This window comes from Somniosus microcephalus, chromosome 33 (genome assembly GCF_052327205.1).
Source record: "Somniosus microcephalus isolate GS21.2 chromosome 33, FLI_Smic_1.0, whole genome shotgun sequence".
In the NCBI taxonomy this organism is placed as follows: Eukaryota; Metazoa; Chordata; class Chondrichthyes; order Squaliformes; family Somniosidae; genus Somniosus; species Somniosus microcephalus.
In genome coordinates, this window is record NC_141019.1 from 30,584,421 (window position 1) to 30,604,565 (window position 20,145).

Genomic DNA, 20,145 nt, shown 5'->3' on the forward strand with positions numbered 1-20,145 from the left:
TACCTATCTTTCCTCCTTTAAGACGCTCCTTAAAACCTACCTCTTTGACCAAGCTTTTGGTCACCTGTCCTAATATCTCCTTATGTGGCTCACTGTCACGCTTTGTTTTACAACACTCCTGTGAAGCGCCGTGGGACGTTTTACTATGTTAAAGGCGCTATATAATTACAAGTTGTTGTTATGGCAGTGGACCTTTAGAGAAAAAAATAGGAGAGAAAGGCATCTTAGGACCAGTCCTGGTAGAATTTGAGTGATGATCCAACACAACCTGATGACAGAAACCTGAGTACAGTTGCAAATGCAATTTCAAATGTAGACCTTTTTATTCCTGACTCTCTCGACTTAACAACTGTCACCAAACTGTAAGGCCGATGGGGGAAGAGGACAATAGGGTTAAGCTGGGACATGAGCTAAACCGCTGACCGACCATATTGAATCCCAGAAAGGGACAAAGAAGTGTTACTGCTTGCAGTACTTTCAGCCTTCATTTGCACTACCCACTGTGGGATTACCAGGGACAAGGATCCTCTGAGAGGGTCATGTTACCCAGGATCTTACCTTTATTTCCATCGGCATACAAGTTAATTAGGACCTAAAGCAGCCTGCTCCTTGCGGACTTCTACTAGAAGACAGTCTTTGTCACACATATCTTGTGGTCGTGATGTGCTAATTTGTTCTGCATGCACAAGTCAAAATGGCAGGAGTTATTAGCTATGTTCCTCAGTGCCCAGTGTAGTAATATGCTATTTAACACCGTCCAGTTTGTTGTCAATCCATGATTTGGTGGTGCGGTGATAAAGGCTGCTAATATTCGCCCATATCATTTATGCACCCAAAATCCTAAAATATCAGGTTCGTGCCAGTCTATCCCAAATTACTCCAACAGCACTAACAGATTACCATCGGAACATAGCTTTGTGTGGTGTGCGTAATCATCGCTAGGCAAAGACATTGGAAAATCAGCCTGTAAGATTCCAGCCTATAGGAAAACCTAGCCCCTGGTGTGCCCCAGTATCACGCGGGATATGGGGATCGGACGGAAAAATGGAGTTGAGGTCAAAGATCAGCCATGATCTTATTGAATGGCGGAGCAGGCTCGAGGGGCCGAATGGCCGACTCCTGCTCCTAATTCTTAGATTCTTATCATCGCTGGTTGATTAAATGTTATAGTCCATTAATACTACACCTTATCCTTTGTTAGGAACTCCCACATATGGTGCACAAATATTGTGGATGGGAGTTTTCCAATTGCCAAGAAGGACCCTGCGATCCCAGCTTCATTTCCAGGAACTCCTAAATTAGTGACAATAGACAGGCAAGAGTTCCATTTTGTTGTTTGTTATCCTGTTCATCCCCTCCCTGGATCCTGTTCTCTATCTCACACTTTAAAGCGGGAGTTTCAATATTCAAAAATAAAGGATACAGATTGAGAGTGATAACAAACTCCGACACTCATTCACAGAACTGCTTCAGTGCTGGAGTGATGGCACTCTGGAGTTTTTCTTCCCCTTTGTCCTGCCCGATAATTAAAGCAGGGTTTGTGCGTGACAGTAGTCTGAAGGGATATGCATGAACTAGTCTGGGGACAGGTACATGCCAATGGTTTGGGGGTTGTACATGGCAATAATCTGGGGGTGAAAGAGAAAGCTCATCGGCCACAGGATGGAGTACCTGCTTCTGAAGGGACCAAAGATAAGAGCCACATTACTGGTCCTTTGCCTAAGTTCCATTTCCTGATTTTTCTTTTCTTTCCCCCCTCAATTTTCTCCTCCTCCCGTGAAAAAAGAAATGAAACAATCTTAAAAATATGTATTTTTAAAAAAAGAGGAAGAAAGCCAGCCATTTCCTGCTGGTTTTCCTGACCTTGATCACCTCGTCTGACCCCAAGGGCAGGAGTTGGGGGTTAACCAGCACTGCCAGTCTAGACCTTCTCTTGACAATTAGCCTCGGGATGTGCCTGTTTAGATAGAGGGCATGCTGGAGCTGTGGCCTTATTGGACAGAATGCCACCTTAACGGATAAAAGAAAAGAAAAAAGACTTGCATTTCTATAGCGCCTTTCGCCACCTCAGGACGTCCCAAAGCGCTTTACAGCCAATGAAGTACTTTTTGAAATGTAGTCACTGTTGAAATGTGGGAGCCAATTTGCGCACAGCAAGCTCCCACAAACAGCAATGTGATAATGACCAGATAATCAGTTTTTTTAGTGATGTTGATTGAGGGATAAATATTGGCCCAGGACACCGGGGATAAATCCCCTGCTCTTCTTCGAAATAGTGCAGTGCGATCTTTTATGTCCACCTGAGAGAGCAGACGGGGCCTCAATTTAACATCTCATCAGAAAGACGACACCCCAGCCAATGCAGCACTACCCCTGGAGTGTCAACCTAGTTTTGTGTGTTGAAGTCCCTGGAGTGGGACTTTGAACCCACAACCTTCTGACTCAGAGGCGAGTGTGCTGCCCACTGAGCCACAGCTAACACTCAGGGCACTTATTCATGTTGGAGTATAATGCTACAAGCACCAGCAATCTTCCAGTGTCCCACACGAGCAGCCTAGAGAGTGGGGCCTAGAAATTGGTTGTGCCGCGTTTTCAGGAGGCCGGAGGCGAGCCCGAAATTGGGTCTCGGGCCTCATTTGCATTATTTGGCCGCGCTGCCGGCACCTGTCACAGACAGACAGTGGCCTTGCGGTAAGTCCCGGGATGGTGGGGGGAATGGAGCGGCAGTGTGGCGGAGGGGGGCGATCGCATGTCCTGCAGAGTCGTGGCGACCACTCCTGCTGGTCCTGGCTCCACAGGAACGGTTTTTAAAAAAATTGTCGGCAATCGCTTTTAGGCTGCGGTAACCGCTTAAGAATCCCAAGCGGACCAGACCGTTCCGCTGCATTCATCGTAATCCAATTTGACTTAAAACAGGCATTGGGCCCCTCATTTACACATGTGAGGAGCTTGACGTCTGTTTTAGGCGGCTGCCAGGGTGCCTGACAAATTGCCCGACCCAATAACAGGTCTTTCAGGTGTTCTTGTGGAGCAGGACGGTGGTCCCCAAACTTGGCCCGCGTTGCACCCGTTTTACGCCTGTTAAACAGGTGCATAAGGTCCAATTTATCCCCTTGAGTTAATGGGGAAATAGAGGTATTAATCTCAACACCTTCTTGTGACCTTCTGAGTGTCAGCTTGGCTCGGTACCACACACCCACCGAGCCATCATGGACCTCTGAGTTTCTTGGTTTTATAACTGGAACCACTTCCAGGTCTTTAAAGATCTGTAACTACTGCACTGCTTTATTTTCCTGCAGTTTTGCTTAAATGTGTTTCATCAGCATTTCATTTTCTTTACCAGAAATAATTCTTTTCGGCAGATGTTGGCAAAGACACGGATAAATATTGTAGGAGAGAGACTGCAGACACCAACAAAGAGCCTTTCTACCCCACCTGAATCACATGTTCCTCTGTTTACAGACAAAAATGTGACATTAGCCATTGCTGCATCTTCAAACAAGTTTAATCTCTTTCAGCAGAGGTGAAGAGTTGGTCGCAACAACAGTTGTCCTGCCTCAAAAATGTGGTGCTCCTTGTTGTATTTTTGATTCTGTAGCATTTTTTTGTTTCAATAAAATCTAAACAACACCTACAGATCTCTACAGGTCACTTTAATTCTCCGCTCCACTCCACTCGGACCTCTCTGTCCTCGGCCTCTTACACTGTTCCAACGAAGCTCAACGTAAGCTCGAGCAACAGCACCTCACCTTTCGATTAGGCACTTTACAGCCTTCTGGACTCAACATAGAGTTCAACAATTTCAGATCAAAACCTCGGCCCCTATATTTTTTTTATTTTTTCCTCCCTTTGTCTTCTCACATGGCAGCTGTTGATGATTCTGCCATCGCCATTCACACCTCATCTAGGGTCACCTTTTGTTTCTTAACTTGTCCCATTACCTCTCTTTGGCCTAGAAATTCGGTATAGCCCCGTTTGGGGCGTTAGATCTGGCGAAGCGCTAAGAGTACCGCCAGTTGCGACTTAGCGCCACCTGGCGCGATATTGGGTCGTTGCGTCCCCTGATGGTGTTTGCGGCGGTAAATCAGGCGCTGCGCGCGACTCTTAAGGCGCTAACGCGGAGGCGCTACCCAATATCGCTGCGGCGGGGCGCAGCGCAGGTGCTGTCAATAATCACTTTCCCTGAGACACACTGGCGCCGGCCAGCTCTTAAAGGGGCAGGTCAATTGGCATCACCAGACACACTCACTGCCTTGTAGGCCTTCAAAGCGGTGGGAGCCTACCTGTGGCGCACCAGCCTAGCAAGAAATGGAAAGGGTGAGGCAGAGGGAGGAACGCCTCACTGATGGGGCATTGGATGCTTTGGTTGGCGCAGTGGAATCAAGGCCAAGGAAGATGGTCGGAATGTGATTTATGTTTTGGACAGTCTCCCGGGTGTGAGAGGCAGTTATGTGTCAATGTATTAGTTTTGCTTTCTGTTGCCATAGCTTTCTCATGTTTGAAGGAACCACATTTTGTGTAATGAAACACTTTCTTCATTTACAATGGCCATGCCTGCTATTTACATGCATCTTGCCCTTCACAGGCTTGGGGGTATCAGACCGGCTGCAGATCTGGCTGAAGCAGCTGGTACAGCTCAGTCACCACCTCCTTTCTAAATCGTAGCCTTCTGACACACTGCTCCTCCGGCATGTTGATGTAGGAAAACTGCTGTCGGAAAACCCTGCCAGCGTAAGGTCTGCTGTGGCGACGTCTGTTGGCCCTCCTCCGTCTGGCCATGCCCGCCCCCCTCTCCCAGCGTCTCAGTGCCCTTTCCAGATGATTCAGCAGCAGGACGTTCCCCTCCAATGCAGGCCCCGTAATAAGTGCCCACAGGAAGGTTCCCCGTTGTCAAGGCTCACCAACAGCAAGGCGATGGTCAGAAGGCTGCTGTTCCTCTGCCAGCGTGGGCCCAGTGGTCAAATGGCTCTCAGTGTGCAGGTCAGCAACTCTTTGTAGCTCTCGAGGAAGTTGTGCACCAGAAATGTGTGCCGTTTTTAAACCACACCAGTCCCCTTTAAATAACGCTCCTCCAGCCCGAGAGCGACTTGGTAAGGCCCAGGAAAACTGTCACTAATAGCGCCAGGCGCTACGGAGGGGGGCGCCACTGAATTTCCCGTCTGGGGCGCCGAAAAGGCGTTGCACACTCAGATGACATCATAATTAGCCTGCGCCCATGAGCGGGCGCTAAGCGTTAGCGCCGGCGCTAAATGCATACTCAATATGGGGCGAGGCGCTAAACGCCTTGCGCCCCACCGGAATTTGGCTATCGCCCCAGTTATTGCCCTCTTTAGGCGCTAATCCCTGGCGCAACCAACCGAATTTCTAGGCCTTTATGCCTCGCACCATCATCCCTTTCGTCAGTCAATCTCTCCTGCCTTCCCGCCTGTCACAGACCTTCCCTTTGTTCTTTCCTCCCCTCCTCCCTGCCCCTGCTTAAAAATCTCTCCTCCCTAACCTTTTCCAGTTCTGACGAAGGGTCCTCGACCCAAAATATTGACTCTGTTTCTCTCTCTCCTCGGTGCTGCCCGACCTGCTGAGTGTTTCCAGCCGTTTCTGTTGTTATTCCTACAGATCTCAGTTCCTTAATTCAGCTTTTTTCACAGCCAGACGTGGAGGCAGGGACTGTTTGAGTTTTTCAGCTTCCTCTTTGTCTGTGATGACGAGTGTGTGTAAGTTTCTTGCGTGCCCTACCTTGAATTTGACACTCTCCTTGTTATTGTGCCCACTTCGCCACCTTTAAAGATTTGCAAACGTTTCTCTGCCCCTCTCGGTGAGGCATGTCATTGCTGGGGAATCGGAGTCGTTTGTCACCCAGCGTAAGCACCATGCACTTTCAGGTCAGATCTGTAGCGCATCCAGCTGCTTTACGCTGCTCCAATAATATGCAGCAGTCTCAACCTCAGACGAGGATCCCCTCTTCCTGCACCAAGACATTTCCATTTCCCACACTAACCATCATCTGAATGATATTGCAGACTTAGTCCCATTTAGTGCTGAATGCTGGGTCGTTGTGCTGTGGGCACACACCCTGCTAGGAAGTGGGTTGAGATTGTCCAGGTTTATTTCACATAAGACTTTTATAACCAGAAGAAAAAGCAGGCTTTTATCTCATTGCTCTGGGCTGGATTCAAAGCCCAAGTTTCGAAGTGAACAAGCAGCGTGCTAACCTACTCACCCATCACCCCTGTGCTCGCTGATCTAGATTGGCTCCCGGTCCAGCAACGCCTCGATTAAAAAATTCTCATCCTTGTGTTCTTTTAATTCGTTTATGGGATGTGGGCGTCGCTGGCAAGGCCAGCATTTATTGCCCGTCCCCTAATTGCCCTTGAGAAGGTGGTGGTGAGCCGTCTTCTTGAACCGCTGCAGTCCGTGTGGTGAAGGTGCTCCCACAGTGCTGTTAGGGAAGGAGTTCCAGGATTTTGACCCAGCGACGATGAAGGATTAGCGATATATTTCCAAGTCAGGATGGTACCCTTGTCCTTCTAGGTGGAAGAGGTCGTGGGTTTGGGAGGTGCTGCCAAAGAAGCCTTGGCGAGTTGCTGCAGTGCATCTTGTAGATGATACACACTGTAGCCACGGTACGCCGGTGGTGGAGGGAGTGAATGTTTAAGGTGGTGGATGGGGTGACAATCAAGCGGGCTGCTTTGTCCTGGATGGTGTCGAGCTTCTTGAGTGGCACTCATCCAGGCAAGTGGAGAGTATGCCATCACACTCCTGACTTGTGCCTTGGTGGAATGGCTTTGGGGAGTCAGGAGGTGAGACACTCACCACAGAATACCCAGCCTCTGACCTGCCCTTGTTGCCACAGTATTTGTGTGGCTGGTCCAGTTAAGTTTCTGGTCAATGGTGACCCCCCAGGATGTTGATGGTGGAGGATTCGGCGATGGTAATGCCGTTGAATGTTAAGGGGAGGTGGTTAGACTCTCGCTTGCCTGGCACAAATGTTACCTGCCACTTATCAGCCCAAGCCTGAACGTCGTTCAGGTCTTGTTGCAGCGGGCATGGACTGCTTCATTATCTGAAGAGTTGTGAATGGCACTGAACTCTGTGCAGTCATCAGCAAATCATTTCTGACCTTATGTTGGAGGGAAAGTCATTGATGAAGCAGGTTGGGCCTAGGACACTGCCCTGAGGAACTCCTGCAGCTATGATGATCATCTTCCAACCACCTTCCTTTGTGCTAGGTATGGCTCCAGCCAGTGGAGAGTTTTCCCCCCCGATTCCCATTGACTTCAGCTTTACTAGGGCTCCTTGATGCCACACTCGGTCAAATGCTGCCTTGATGTCAAGGGCAGTCACTCTCACCTCACGAATTCAGCCGATTGGTCTTGGCGGAACGCAAACTGGACATCAGTGCCGCTTGATAGCGCTGTCGATGACACCTTCCATTACTTTGCTGATGATTGAGAGTAGACTTCATGGGGTCCAGAGTCCCAGCCACTGCTTCCTGGCTGGCTGTATACTACTGTGGTGGTGATGGGACATTGGCTGAAAGGTATGACAGCTCTCCCAGATGTTGGTGAGGAGGACTTTGCCGGGTCAACTGGGCTGGGTGTTCTGTTGCCATGTCGTGCGTCCGGTTTCATTCTTATTATTATTGCATTTGTTACAACTGAGTGGCTAAGCCATTTTCCAAGGGCAGTTAAGAGTCAGCAAAGGATGGCAGATTTCCTTCCCTAAAGGTGATTTTACTAGCTTTTTATTCCAGATTTATTTAATTAACTTAACTTAAATTCCGCAGTTGCCGTGATGGGATTTGAACTCACGTCTCTGGATCATTAGTGCAGGCTTCTGGATTACTAGCCCAGTGACATTACCACTATGCTACCGTCCCTGTACTGTAGACTGTGTGTAATTCTATGTAATCATTATGACATAGGCCCCTTTCCCTCCTGAGAATGGGGAGCAACACTTTAAATGATTTTGTGCAACACTTTTCAAAAAAGCAAGTGCAGCAATGCTGCTGAAATCCAGCAGGTGGCACATCCCTGGCACCATTGGAACACCTGCGTCTCCCAATCCTGCAGATGGCACTGTTGCCAGAGGATGACGCAGGGGTGAGACGATTGGTTTCTGGGGGGGGGGGGGGGGAGTAGACAAACGGCCGCTACACAAGCGCCCCCTGCAGGCTCGGAGGACCAGTCGGAGGACTCGCAAGGACGACTTCAGACTCGGCTCTTGCGCGCTGAGGTCATTTGCTGGTGCGTGGCTTAAAAGCTCGAGTCGGTCCGTCAGTCTGGGAAATTGGAACAGGGCAGAGGAGGCAGGTGCGTCGGCGAGGCAGCGCGGGGGAAGCGTTCACCTCGGCGGCACAGTCCAACTTCGCTTGACATTCGGAAAACCCTCGGGGAGAAGAACGGCTCAACAAGGTGAGGAGAAAAAAATGCTAGCAGCAAAAAAAAAATCCGTCAGCTTGGATACATTTTCTCTTTTCGAAAAGTTTTTGGGCTGAGAGGCGGGGGGGGGGGGTGGTCAAGCCGTCTTCTCTGGGCTTGTGGTCAGAAGGAAAATGGACTGTGTGCCTCAAAGACTATTCAGAGTGGTTTACAACAATAATTGTGTCTGTAAATTGATTTACTGATGTGTTGTCTCATTTTCTTTTCTTCAGTTCCATAGAATTGTGCAAACGAATCCACCTGTTGAGGTGAGGTTTTTTTTCCTCCCCTTTTCATCTGGTATTTCTATTGGTTTGAATTTGCAATTATTTCTCTCCGGTTGAGCGTTTTCTTGCATTTATTAACTTGTGGATAAATTCTAAACTTAAACGGGCGAAGGTCCAAAACAAGTGATTTAATACTTAAGGTGTTTGCTGATTTTTTTTTTTGACCACTCTCTTTTTGTACTTAGTGAAATGTCGAGTTTTAATATTGCACTTTTATGTCTTTTGCTGTACTTTTAAATATTAGATTTACTTTCCCAAGCTCCTGTGTGGCTTGTTTTGACAGTGTGATTATTGGTAATCCTGGGACAGATTGAGATGACAGTTGTCTGTATGGAGTGAGGCACCAAAGCGAATTGTGGTCTGCTGCCAATATTTTATGTTTTATTAAATGTTTGGATGTGATATAATCCAGTTTATACATTTTTTGACTATTTGCAGTTGGAATCAAATGCCTGATCAAGTTCAGAAGATGCTACTTATACTTTGTACTGTTCATTGACTGGCACTAATGTACTTGACTTTGAACAAAATGTAGAATTAAAAGACTTAAATCTGACAAGGTGCCTTCCATTTCATAAATTAATTCCCTCCTTGTGGTCTACCTGTACATGTGCTTGTTTGTTTTATTTTGGTCCCTGGGAGGTATGCACCTTGGCTATTGTTTGGTGTTGCTGTTCAACAGCTCTCCAGATGTTCCAACCAAGATCATGAACTTTTTGTACATTTGATTTAAGATTTTATGTCCTGCCTTCATGTGCCAGTGTGCTGTGCTATGGGGCTGATCTGTGACACTTCTAATAATCAACCAAATATTGTAGAATAAAAATTATGCACAGATTTAATATAATTCTGGAACAACAGAAGTTTGCTAAATCACTGGAAGATATGAGTTGTTTTACAAAGATCTAATCTGGGCTTTACACTCTTGTTTGCACAACCAAATAGCTTCTTTAAGCTCCACTGTATCTGCAAGTTTTAATGAGGTGTCTCTATCATTACCCTGTTTTAGTGTGTGTGTTGGAAAGAACTATTGCGAAGAACCCTTGGAACCGCTCCCTGTTTAAATCAGAATAACTGGCTTGGAGGAGTTGCTGAATCTGATGGTGTAATGGATTAACACCAGTAGCTGAAGTTTTTCAGCTGTCCTCAATTCACCTTCTAAACACTTTTCAAACTCTGTAACCCCTCCCTAAGTAATGCCATCAGCACTTGCTGTTAAAAATAATGCATTGTATTTTGATTTATCCTGACGGGAAAAATCTGGTGGAGCCGAATTTAAAATGTTTTATGTTGATTGGAAATCGCTTCCACCTTTCCTGGTGAGTCAGTTTAGTGAATTGTGTGCTTAAGGATGTATTGTGCCAGATGTTTGAGTGGATGATGCCAAAATGTAATTTTAATTTATAAAAAAAAAAAAAAAAAATATATATAGGTGGATTCTATTGACTTGACGGATGCTGTAACTGACCCCTGTGCCATTGGTTTCAAGCCTCACTCCAGGCTGATGCTTCAGTGCCGTAATGAGGGGGTGCTGCACTGTTGGGAGTTGCCATCTTTTTGATATGTTTAAACTGAGACATTGTCTACCTGTTAAGCTGAATGGTCTAAGATCCCATGGCACTAGATGAAGACCCAAGGAAGTTCTAGCAAAATATTTCTCTCCCTGCCAAGCACCAATAGGTTTGATCATTCATTTGCTATTTGTGGGACCTTGCTGTGTGCAAACTGACGGCCACATTTGCCTACAAGACAGTGACTGCACTTCAAAAATACTTGGTGCTTTGAGATGTCCTGAGGGCATAAAGTACAATCCAAGTGATAGTTGGTCATTCTTTTGGGTTATCCCTGCTGTAAAGCCCACATGTGGTGGTCTGGCGAGACAGAATTGGCTTTAGCCGTGTTTGTTTTTTGTCCCCTCCCCTAGTTGAATTGCCTACTGACACTTCATTGGCTAGGCCCTGGGAAACTGCAGTATGAATCACCATCTATTGGGAGGAGAGGGAAGAAGTTGTTGTGTTGGTTTTTAAAAAAAGAAAAATGCCATGAAATGGTCTAAGTAATGGGTAGTGTGACAGCACAGCAAACTGCTCCAAAATAGTTGTTACTACACACTTAAGGTTTGATTTACTGACCTGCCAAAGATTGTTTCATAGTGTTGAAAAGTTTCTTTTGTTCAAGTTCATCAACAGCTGCTGTTCTCATATTCCAGTTGTGCAACCGTGCTGCAAAACCAGATTTATTTATTTTTTGTTTTGAAAGTAGACTGAAAAAGTTGGGGGTTTTTTTTTTCAGCTAAAAGTGACTCCCCTTTTCCAGACTGTCTTGAACCTGTCGTAATTATGCATTTTCCCAAATTTCCTCCCGAACTGGCTGTAAACTCGGGAAGTGAGAGGAGCAGTTTTCTTGGATTGTTTGTGCGTAGACAATGAAACATGCAGAGTGTTTTGGCACGTGGATTGTCATTCGGTCTAATTTAGAAACCAGATTGGGTTGGGTGGAAACCACTGCAATGAAATCACCTAGGTTCTCACCACCATCCTATGTTCCCAGAATGTTTAATTACATTAACTCGTCTGCAATTATCTGGTGTTTTTTTTAATCTTCTCTCTTTGAAACGACTCCAGCATTACATCAATCAAAGGCACTCTGCAGCCCTCTGGACTCAACATAGAGTTCAACAATTTCAGATCATAACCTCGGCCCCTATCACACACACATTCCTTTTTTTTTTCTCTACTCTCCCACATAGCAGCTGTCCTTCATCCTGCCAGTGCAATTCACACCTCCTCCAGAGCCATCCTTTTGTTTCTTAACCTGCCCCATTACCACCTCCTCTTGCCTTGAATATCTCTTAATGTCTCTCAATTCAATTCAAATCGCTTTATTGGCATGACAAGGTACATCTTATGTTGCCAAAGCATCGAAAAACATTCATGGTTGTACACAAAAATACAGATCTATTCATAGTGTATAAACAGATATATCCCTGAGTGTATAAATATATACATTCATATAATTTGTATATACTCTTTTTTTCTTATATTTAGTGGTTGTCCCTCTGTTTATGGCAAGCTGTAACATAGTGTGCCGCTAAGGTTACACAATTTCTCTCTTCCCCTAGTAGGTATGGGAGTTTTTGGTCGTCATTCAAATTTCTGAATTCCGGGCATATTTTTGTGAATTTTGGGTAGAAATTCTCCCTTATGCCCTGATATTTTCTACAAGCTGTGAGGAAGTGCATCTCTGTCTCCACCACTCCCTGATTTCAGTGAGAGCATATCCTGTCCTCTCTTGGTAGCCGGGTCTGCCTGTGTCTACAATGTCTCCTGCTTTCTAGCCTATCACTGACCTTTTTTTTTTTTTTTAATCCCCTCCCCCTCTTTCCCAGCCCCTAAACCTGCTTCCCATTTCCTTTTTTCCAGTTCTGACGAAGGGCCATCGACCTGAAACGTTAACTCTGTTTCTCTCTCCATGGATGCTGCCCTGGCCTGCTGAGTTTTTCCAGCGTTTTCTGTTGTTAATTGGGGATCACTGTCCCCTTCACTGGCGGTAGCACACTCCTCCTCTCGACAGTGGCTTCAAGCGCCACTCCTCGAGACTCGAGCACGTGAACTAGACTGACACCTCCGTGCGGTACTGAGGGAGTACTGCATTGTTGGAGGTGCCTTTTTTTGGGGATGAAGCGTTTAAACCGACGACTCATCTTGGCTGTTCAGGTGGATGTGCAAGATCTCATTGCACGATTGGAAGAAGAGCAGGGGCGTTCTCCCTGGTATCTTGGCCAATATATATCCCTCAACCGCCACCTAAAACAGATCCTCTGGTCGTTTGTCACTTGCTGTTTGTGGGCTCTTGCTGTGTGCAAATTGGCCGCCATGTTTGCCTACACCACAACGACGACTGCCCTTCAAAAGTACTTCATTGGTTGTAAAGCCCTTTGGGACGTCCTGAGGATGCAGAAGGCGCTATATAAATGCAAGTTCTTTGTCTATCCGATGGCACTGATGGGGGTTTCCCCGAGACGCGTGCTGAGTGTCAATAGTCTTCCGTTTGTACTCTGTACCCCGCTTTTTCAAATCGGCGTATCTGTCTCTGAGCCACAGGAGATGTGATGTATATGTTTCATGACTGATGCAACACGCAACCAGACCTCTTGTCAATCAATTATCCCTCTTTTTATGGGGGTGGGGGGCTGCGGGCCCATTCAAATTTCTGCGCATGCACAGTTTTTCCAGTGTAAAGCTGGCGAGTGGCCTGCGCGGGGCCTCCAGACCACTGCGCAGCTTAAAAGGAACATTGCTGTCCATGCCACTCTGATTAATCTCTCGGTGTGTAAAAGGGGTCTGACTTGAGAGTGTACCGCTCTGGCAAAAGTGCTTTGTCCCCATTTTCCTCCTTGACCAGCCCCCTGCGCCTCCCCCACTACCCTGAGCATGACCACTTGGGATCTAGAACTCATTACTTGGCGAATTAAGTACAATTCCTGTCTTGAGCATTGCTTTGGTCCACGAACATGTCTTGGTGCCGTGTCTTCTATCATCCTCTGTCCTCCCATTGTGGCAGAGTAAGCCAAGAGACATAACTCGAGGGGAAACTGCTGGCAATCTTGCATGTCTTAATGTTAGTGGCAACTACAACCCTGTAGTTTTGATGCTGTTTGGAAAGTGCCCGAGGGTCCTGGTAATGTAGAAACCACCCTGTTTTATGTGGTTTCCACAGCAGCTCAAACAACAGGGCGAAACACAGTGCAGTTGGTGCCGCTCTTTCTGGGTTGGGGGGGGGGGGGGGGGGGGAGGGGTGTGTGTGGTTTTTTCTGGTCTCTACAAGAACGGGCGAGCTGCTCAACTGGCTGTGGGCCAGGAAGCATGGCTACCCATCAAAACCAGCTCCTTGGGAAGGGCATCGGACACCTGAGGCACGTGCCCGACTTTGTTTACAGCACTGCTGCTATTGGTGGCAGTGCGGTAAAACAAATGAGTCCGAGTAGCCAGCTTGTAAAATTGAAGAGGCCGAGTGTGCCTGGTATTCCCACTCTAGTGTACGATCATGGGTTCTTGGAACACTTCTTTAAAAATTAATTTAAGTTGCATGCACTGAATACTGGGAATTTCTCAATCATGGGTGGGACTCCGAATAACTCCTACTGTATTCTTACAGGATCACTGACTGACTTATTCAAAAGGCTATGGAATATTCCAAAATGCAAGATTGTTGGTGGGAAGTGATTGGGGGGGGTGCGGTTTATAAGGTTAATATTGAGTCATGCTTGCTTTATTGCAGGCATGCCGTTCCGACCCCAAGATTTACTAGCTAGATTATCCTGGTGAGTTCGTCAACTGATGGGAGGGGTGAGGTGCACGTTTCCACTGAGAATTTGGAAAGATATTGGGAGAGCTGTTTGGTTCCTGGAAAATAAATAGTTTATGTTCCTCACCAACTGCAGGTACATCAATAAATTGATTTTGTTCCTTTTTGCATACCACAATTTATAAAAATAAAAAAATTCTTCATATCTAGGGAGCAGCTTGTTATCTTTTATTGCCCAACTGTTTAGGGTGTGTTTTTTCTAGCCAAGGCCAATGACTATCAAACTTTTTTACACACTATCTTGCCAACAGTACTTGTGCTTTTAAGCAGAACCTTTTTGATGAACCATTTTCACTTCAGGACTTTGTCAATCTGCCTTCCAAATTTGAATAATGACGCACCGTATAGTCCAGTCCATGACATGAATCAGTCATTAAATAAATAAAGAAAGAAAGAAAGAAAGAGAAAGACTTATGAAATAATACTGAGCGGCCTGCGGGTGGCGCTGTCCAGGAGAGTATAAATGCACGGGCCCAGCTTGCGCAGGACATTCTTAACGGGAACTAGTGAAGGACACCACTAGACCTCCATCTTGTAAAACAGTTGATTAAAGCTTTGTTTAACGCTTAGACCAAGTGCCTCGTAGTTTTCTTAAGTCAGTCCAGTTGCATGAGGGTAGGAGGCCATTCGGCCCATCATGCCTGTGCTGGCTCTTTGAGTGAGCAATCCAATTAGTCCCACTTCCCTGCTCTTTCCCCATAGCCCTGTAAATGTCTCGCTTATTAATAAAGTTTTTATCGAATTCCCTTTAGAAAGTTGCTATTGAATCTGCTTCTACTGCCCTTTCAGGCAACGTGGTCTAGATCATCATAACTTGCTGTGTTTTAAAGGGGGGGGGGGTGGAATTCTCACCTCTCCCCTTGATTCTTTTGCTAATTATCTTAAATCGGTGTCCTCTGGTTATCGACCCTCCTGCCAGTGGAAACGGCTTCTCCCTATTTACTCTGTCAAAACCCCTTGCCGTTTATACGAAAAATAGTTTGACTACTGCGTATAAACACATATAAATAAATTGTGTAAGCACTCCGAATACACAACAAAATATAAAGTTTCCACTTTTGAAATCTAGCACTGTTTAGAAGTTTCACTAGTCAGGTGTAAACATCTCCTTGAGTACAATAACTAACTATTTTTCAAGGAAAGTATCTTTCTGCTTCTACTTTGTTTTTGATGTTTTAAACAACTTTCCCCTTCAAATTCCAGTTATTTTTGTGGTAAATGTGGGGGCAGGAGGAGCAGGAATGCTGCTCTGAACTCCGCAAGGCAAGTCACTGCCTTCCCTCCTGTGAGACTCAAACAACTTGTATTTCTATAGCGCCTTTAACTTAGTAAAATGTCCCAAGGTGCTTCACCGGTGTGTTCTCAAACACAATTTGACACTGAGCTACATAAGGAGATATTAGGGCAGATGACCAAAAGCTTGGTCAAAAACATAGCTAGGAGTAGGCCATTAGGCCCCTCGAGCCTGCTCCGCCATTCAATGAGATCATGGCTGATCATCCAAATTCAGTACCCTGTCCCTGCCTTCTCCCAATATCCCTTGATCCCTTTAGCCTTAAGAAATATATCCAACTCCTTCTTGAATATATTTAATGAATTGGCCTCTACTGCCTTGTGTGGTAGAGAATTCCACAGATTCACCACTCTCTGGGTGAAGAAATTCCTCCTCCTCTCAATTCTAAATGGCTTACCCCTCATCTTTAGACTGTGACCCCTGGTTCTGGACTCCCCCACCATCGGGAACATCCTTCCTGCATCTAGTCTGGTTAGAATTTTATAAGTTTCAATGAGATCCCCTCTCTTTCTTCTAAACTCTAGCGAATATAAGCCTAATCGACCCAATCTCTCCTCATACGTCATTCCTGCCATCCCAGGTATCAGTCTGGTGAATCTTCGCTGCACTCCCTCCATGGCAAGAACATCCTTCCTCAGATAAGGCGACCAATACTCAACTCAAAAAAACAATACTCAAGGTGTGGTCTCACCAAGTCCCTGTACAACTGCAAAGATGTAGGTTTTAAGGAGCATTTGTAGGGCTGGAGGAGATCAGAGATGGGGAGGGGCGAGGCCGTGGAGGGATTTGAAAACTAGGATGAGAATTTTGAAATTGCGGCGTTGCTTAATGGGGAGCCAATGTAGGTCAGCGAGCACGGGTGATGGGCGAACGGGACTTGGTGCGAGTTAGGACACGGGCAGCCGAGTTTTGGATGACCAAGTTTACGTAGGGTAAGCCCCCCCCCCCCCCCCACCCCCACCACTTTGCGTGGAGCCCTGTGGGCAGCCAAAAAGCCCCTCTATCTGCAGCAACCACATTGTGCTCTGGCAATATTTAAATGAGGCCCAGTGGTTAAAATGGCTCTGGCCTCCTGCCACTAGCGGGTAATTAACTCGCAGGAGCGGTTTCCTGCCTGAATCCTGCTCCGTTTTAAAACTCTCCCCCTGCGCCCCCAGTGGGAAAGCTGGAGAGGATCGGGCATTGGCCCAGAGCTATATGGGTGGGATTTCTGAGTGTTCTACCTCGGAGATAATTATGTCCAAGGTCATTTTCAACCAAGGACTTGGGAGGCTCGCTGTGTTAATTGTAGCCTGCCACCCTCCCAACACAACCAGCAGCCCACATTTCCCAAATTAACTGTGTACCTCTGACTATAATCTTTGCTGTAAGAGGTTTGAGACACGGAGAGACTTTTTTTATATATAAATATATTTATTAGTGCCTTTCATGACCACTGGACGTTCCAAGGCGCTTTACAGCCAATGAAGTACTTTTTTGAAGTGTAGTCACTGTTGTAATGTAGGAAACGTGGCAGCCAATATGTGTGCAGCAATGTGATAATGACCGGATAATCTGTTTTTGATATGTTGATTTGAGGAAAAAACAGGGCCTCGGTTTAACGTCTCATCCGAAAGACCGCCCTTCCGACAGCGCGGCGCTCCCTCAGTGCCGCCCTTCCGACAGCGCGGCGCTCCCTCAGTGCCGCCCTTCCGACAGCGCGGCGCTCCCTCAGTACTGTGCTGAGTGTCGGCCCAGATTTTTATGCTCCAGTCTCTAGTGGGGCTCGAACCCACAGCCTCGGACTGAGACAGGTGTGGTACCCACTGAGCCACGGTGACACTTACTGATATCCACTTATTGTGCAAAATAGGGGATCTATATTTTTATTAACGGGGGTCCTAGTGTGCAATTGTTAAATAAAAATGTTAGGCTTTTTTCTGGTATCCATTTCAGTCCAATTAGCTCCCAAGAGTTAGTAAAATTCAAGGCAAGTGAACTGTAAAGTTTCCCCAGAAGGTCGTAGCCACCAGGTAACAAGATGCTGTTTACTGCAACAGTTCATGAAACCTGTGCCTGTTTGGATAAGTGAATAATTCAGATAGCTGATTGGATATTCCAGTGTTGTGTTGCATGAAATATTCAGCAGTGAAACATACATAGCACGATTAAATATTTGCGTAGGGCATGCTGGGTGGTCTGGCACTTTTTGGGGGGTTAATCCTACAGTTCAGATGTATATTCTCTGGCTAAGCAGTGTCCTACTGCACCTTGCTTGACTGACTGCTCAAGAGATCAGTTGTAAATGGCCAATTTATAAGCTGCCTCTGAATCAGATTATCAGCACTGTGATCAAAGATGACTTATTGGTATATCTAGAGGTGTGATGTTCTGTTTGCTCTTTTTGAAGTACAATAATCAAATAAGTAGAAAACCTGAAATAAAAACAGAAAATGCAGGTCAGGCAGCATCTGTGGAGAGTTAATGTTTCAGGTTGATGACCTTTGGGATATGGGGAGAAAGCAGGGACAGGGTACTGAATTTGGATGATCAGCCATGATCTCATTAAATGGCGGAGCAGGCTCGAGGGGCCGAATGGCCTACTCCTGCTCCTATCGTCTATGTTTTGTCAAAGGTCTTGATGAGCAGTATCCTTAGCTGCTCAAGAAATGACCTCGTTCTCCCCAGTGCCTTGGCCAGCATTTATACCTCAGCCAACATCACTAAACATTATCTAGTCATTATCACATTGCTGGTTGTGGGACCTTGCTGTGCACAAATTGGCTGCTGCATTTCATGCATTGCCACAGTGACGGCACTTCAAAAGTACTTCATTGGCTGTAAAGTGCTTTGGGACATCTGGTGGTCGTGGAAGGTGCTATGGAAATGCAAGTCTTTTTTATTTTGCATCCCACGAAACCCATTGTAACTGCAGAAGAGGAGGAATAAATCTGTAATCTGTTTTGAATTTGAGTTGCTGTAGATTGCATAATTTCAGAACTTAAACGCACAAGGGACCTCGCTCTGATTTAGCAGTGGAGCTATCCTGCCACGTTTCAGGGAACCCATTGGTATAAACGGTTCCATTTTTGAGAACTCTAATGTGTCAAATGCAGCATGGAAAAGAAGCACTGACCGTCACGTTGATGCATCTGAAAGCAGGTTGATGGGGAGCAAAGTCTTTCCATCTCCTTGGTGGAAAGGAGGATGATGTAATTTGTTACCAGAGGAGCCAAGTTTGCTGCGAGCATCTGTTGCCCAAGAGCTGACTTCATATTTTTTTTGTGCATTCCTAGTTGGCTTCGAGAGTTTTAAAACCTGGAATTCGTATACTGTGCAATATTTGTTTTGAGACGTTTCGGAGGTTGGAGCCAGCATTCATCCCAGTAGTCTATTGGTAAGGTGTGGAGCAAGAACTTTATTCAAAAGCTTCGTAAAAGTTACAGTTCTGATTCCAAAGGTTGTGGATTCAAGTCCCACTCCAGAGACTTGAGCACATAAATCCAGGCTGACACTTCAGTGCAGTACTGAGGGAGCGCCGCACTGGCGGAGGGGCAGTACTGAGAGAGCGCTGCACTGTTGGAGGGGCCGTCTTTCAGATGAGATATTAAACCGAGGCCCTGTCTGCGCGCTCAGGTGGGTGTAAAAGATCCCACGGCCACTATTTCGAAGTAGAGCAGGGGCGTTGTCCCCGGTGTCCTGACCAATATTTATCCCTCAATCAACTTCACTAAAAACAGATGATCTGGTCACTATCGCATTGCTGTTTGTGGGAGCTTGCTGTGTGCAAACTGGCTGCTGCATTTCATACATGACAACAGTGATGACACTTCAAAAAGCACTTCTTTGGTTGTAAAGTGCTTTGGGACGTCTGGTGGTCATGAAAGGCGTTATAGAAATTCTTTCTTTCCATTGGCCCTTGAATGTTCCAAGTACAGTAATGGTTCTGAAATTTTAACATGCCTTTTAACAAAAGTGGCCAATTATTCCAGAAATGTAGATTAATCTCAAACTCCCAGCAGTTCTAATATTTAGTCACACACTGCATGTTGGATATCATCTGTATGGCATGTTGTTACAGTTCACCAGCAATGGATATCGTGCTGGACCAAGAAAAAATGAAATAGTTCGTCCTTCTCTCAAACGCCCCCCCCCCCCCCCCCAACCACCAACCACCAATAGCATATTCGATATGAGTGATGTCCAAGTACTCTTCCCTTCCGTTATGTCTTAATCACTTTCTGAGTTCCTTGATGAGATGGCACATGTGAGCCTGTACAGCAGCATCAGTCACTCCTTCAGGTGAAGAAGGGAGATAATGGGTGGGCGAAGACCATATAATATCTAGTCCCTGAACAGTTGGAATCCATCCCTGTTTAACCTGTTCCCTACAAGTGCTGCTTTCTCTTGCTTCTCTGTACGTACATTCATTCTGTCTGTATGTTTAACTTTCTACAACAAGAATTTTTAGCGACGGGAAAACCCTGCCCCTTTTTGATGGATCAATCTCGCCTTCTCATCTTGGCCCTCAATCCCTTTTTTCTCTGCAGAAATGCAGCTAATTGCCTTTTGAACCTTTTAGTACTGTCTGCTTCCTATTCTATTAGCAGTTACATTTTATGTATTTAAAAAAAAAAAAAAATTTCAAGTTCTGCGCAACTTACTCCTAACCTCGTTTTTAGCTTCTACCCCCTGGTATTGGAGCCCTTTGCCGGGATCAACTTTGAATTTCCCTTCATAATCTTCAACTTTATTTGGGTCACCTTGAACTCTCTCCTCTTTCCAAAGCTCAACTTCATTT

At 46.0% G+C, this 20,145-nt stretch overlaps 2 protein-coding genes across 9 annotated transcripts in view; both read left to right on the forward strand.

The window, feature by feature from the left end:
• Window positions 1-3,628, forward strand: part of LOC147097083 (uncharacterized) — a 39,409-nt gene extending 35,781 nt beyond the window's left edge. Inside the window, exons 7-8 of the mRNA XM_085972886.1 lie at window positions 1,202-1,315; window positions 3,344-3,628. Of these exons, the coding sequence (XP_085829012.1) occupies window positions 1,202-1,315; window positions 3,344-3,527 (298 nt within the window). The 3' untranslated portion in view covers window positions 3,528-3,628. The remainder of the gene's footprint in view (window positions 1-1,201; window positions 1,316-3,343) is intronic.
• Window positions 3,629-8,199: 4,571 nt separating this feature from the next.
• lima1a (LIM domain and actin binding 1a) overlaps window positions 8,200-20,145 on the forward strand; it is a 124,815-nt gene continuing 112,869 nt past the window's right edge. For 4 of the 8 annotated variants that reach the window (XM_085972887.1, XM_085972891.1, XM_085972890.1 and 1 more), the window contains exon 1: window positions 8,357-8,411. The gene's annotated coding sequence lies outside the window, so the exon portion shown is untranslated. Of the gene's footprint in view, window positions 8,412-8,650; window positions 8,687-20,145 lie in introns of all 8 variants that reach the window. The other 4 variants (XM_085972888.1, XM_085972894.1, XM_085972893.1 and 1 more) reach the window with 4 other exon arrangements.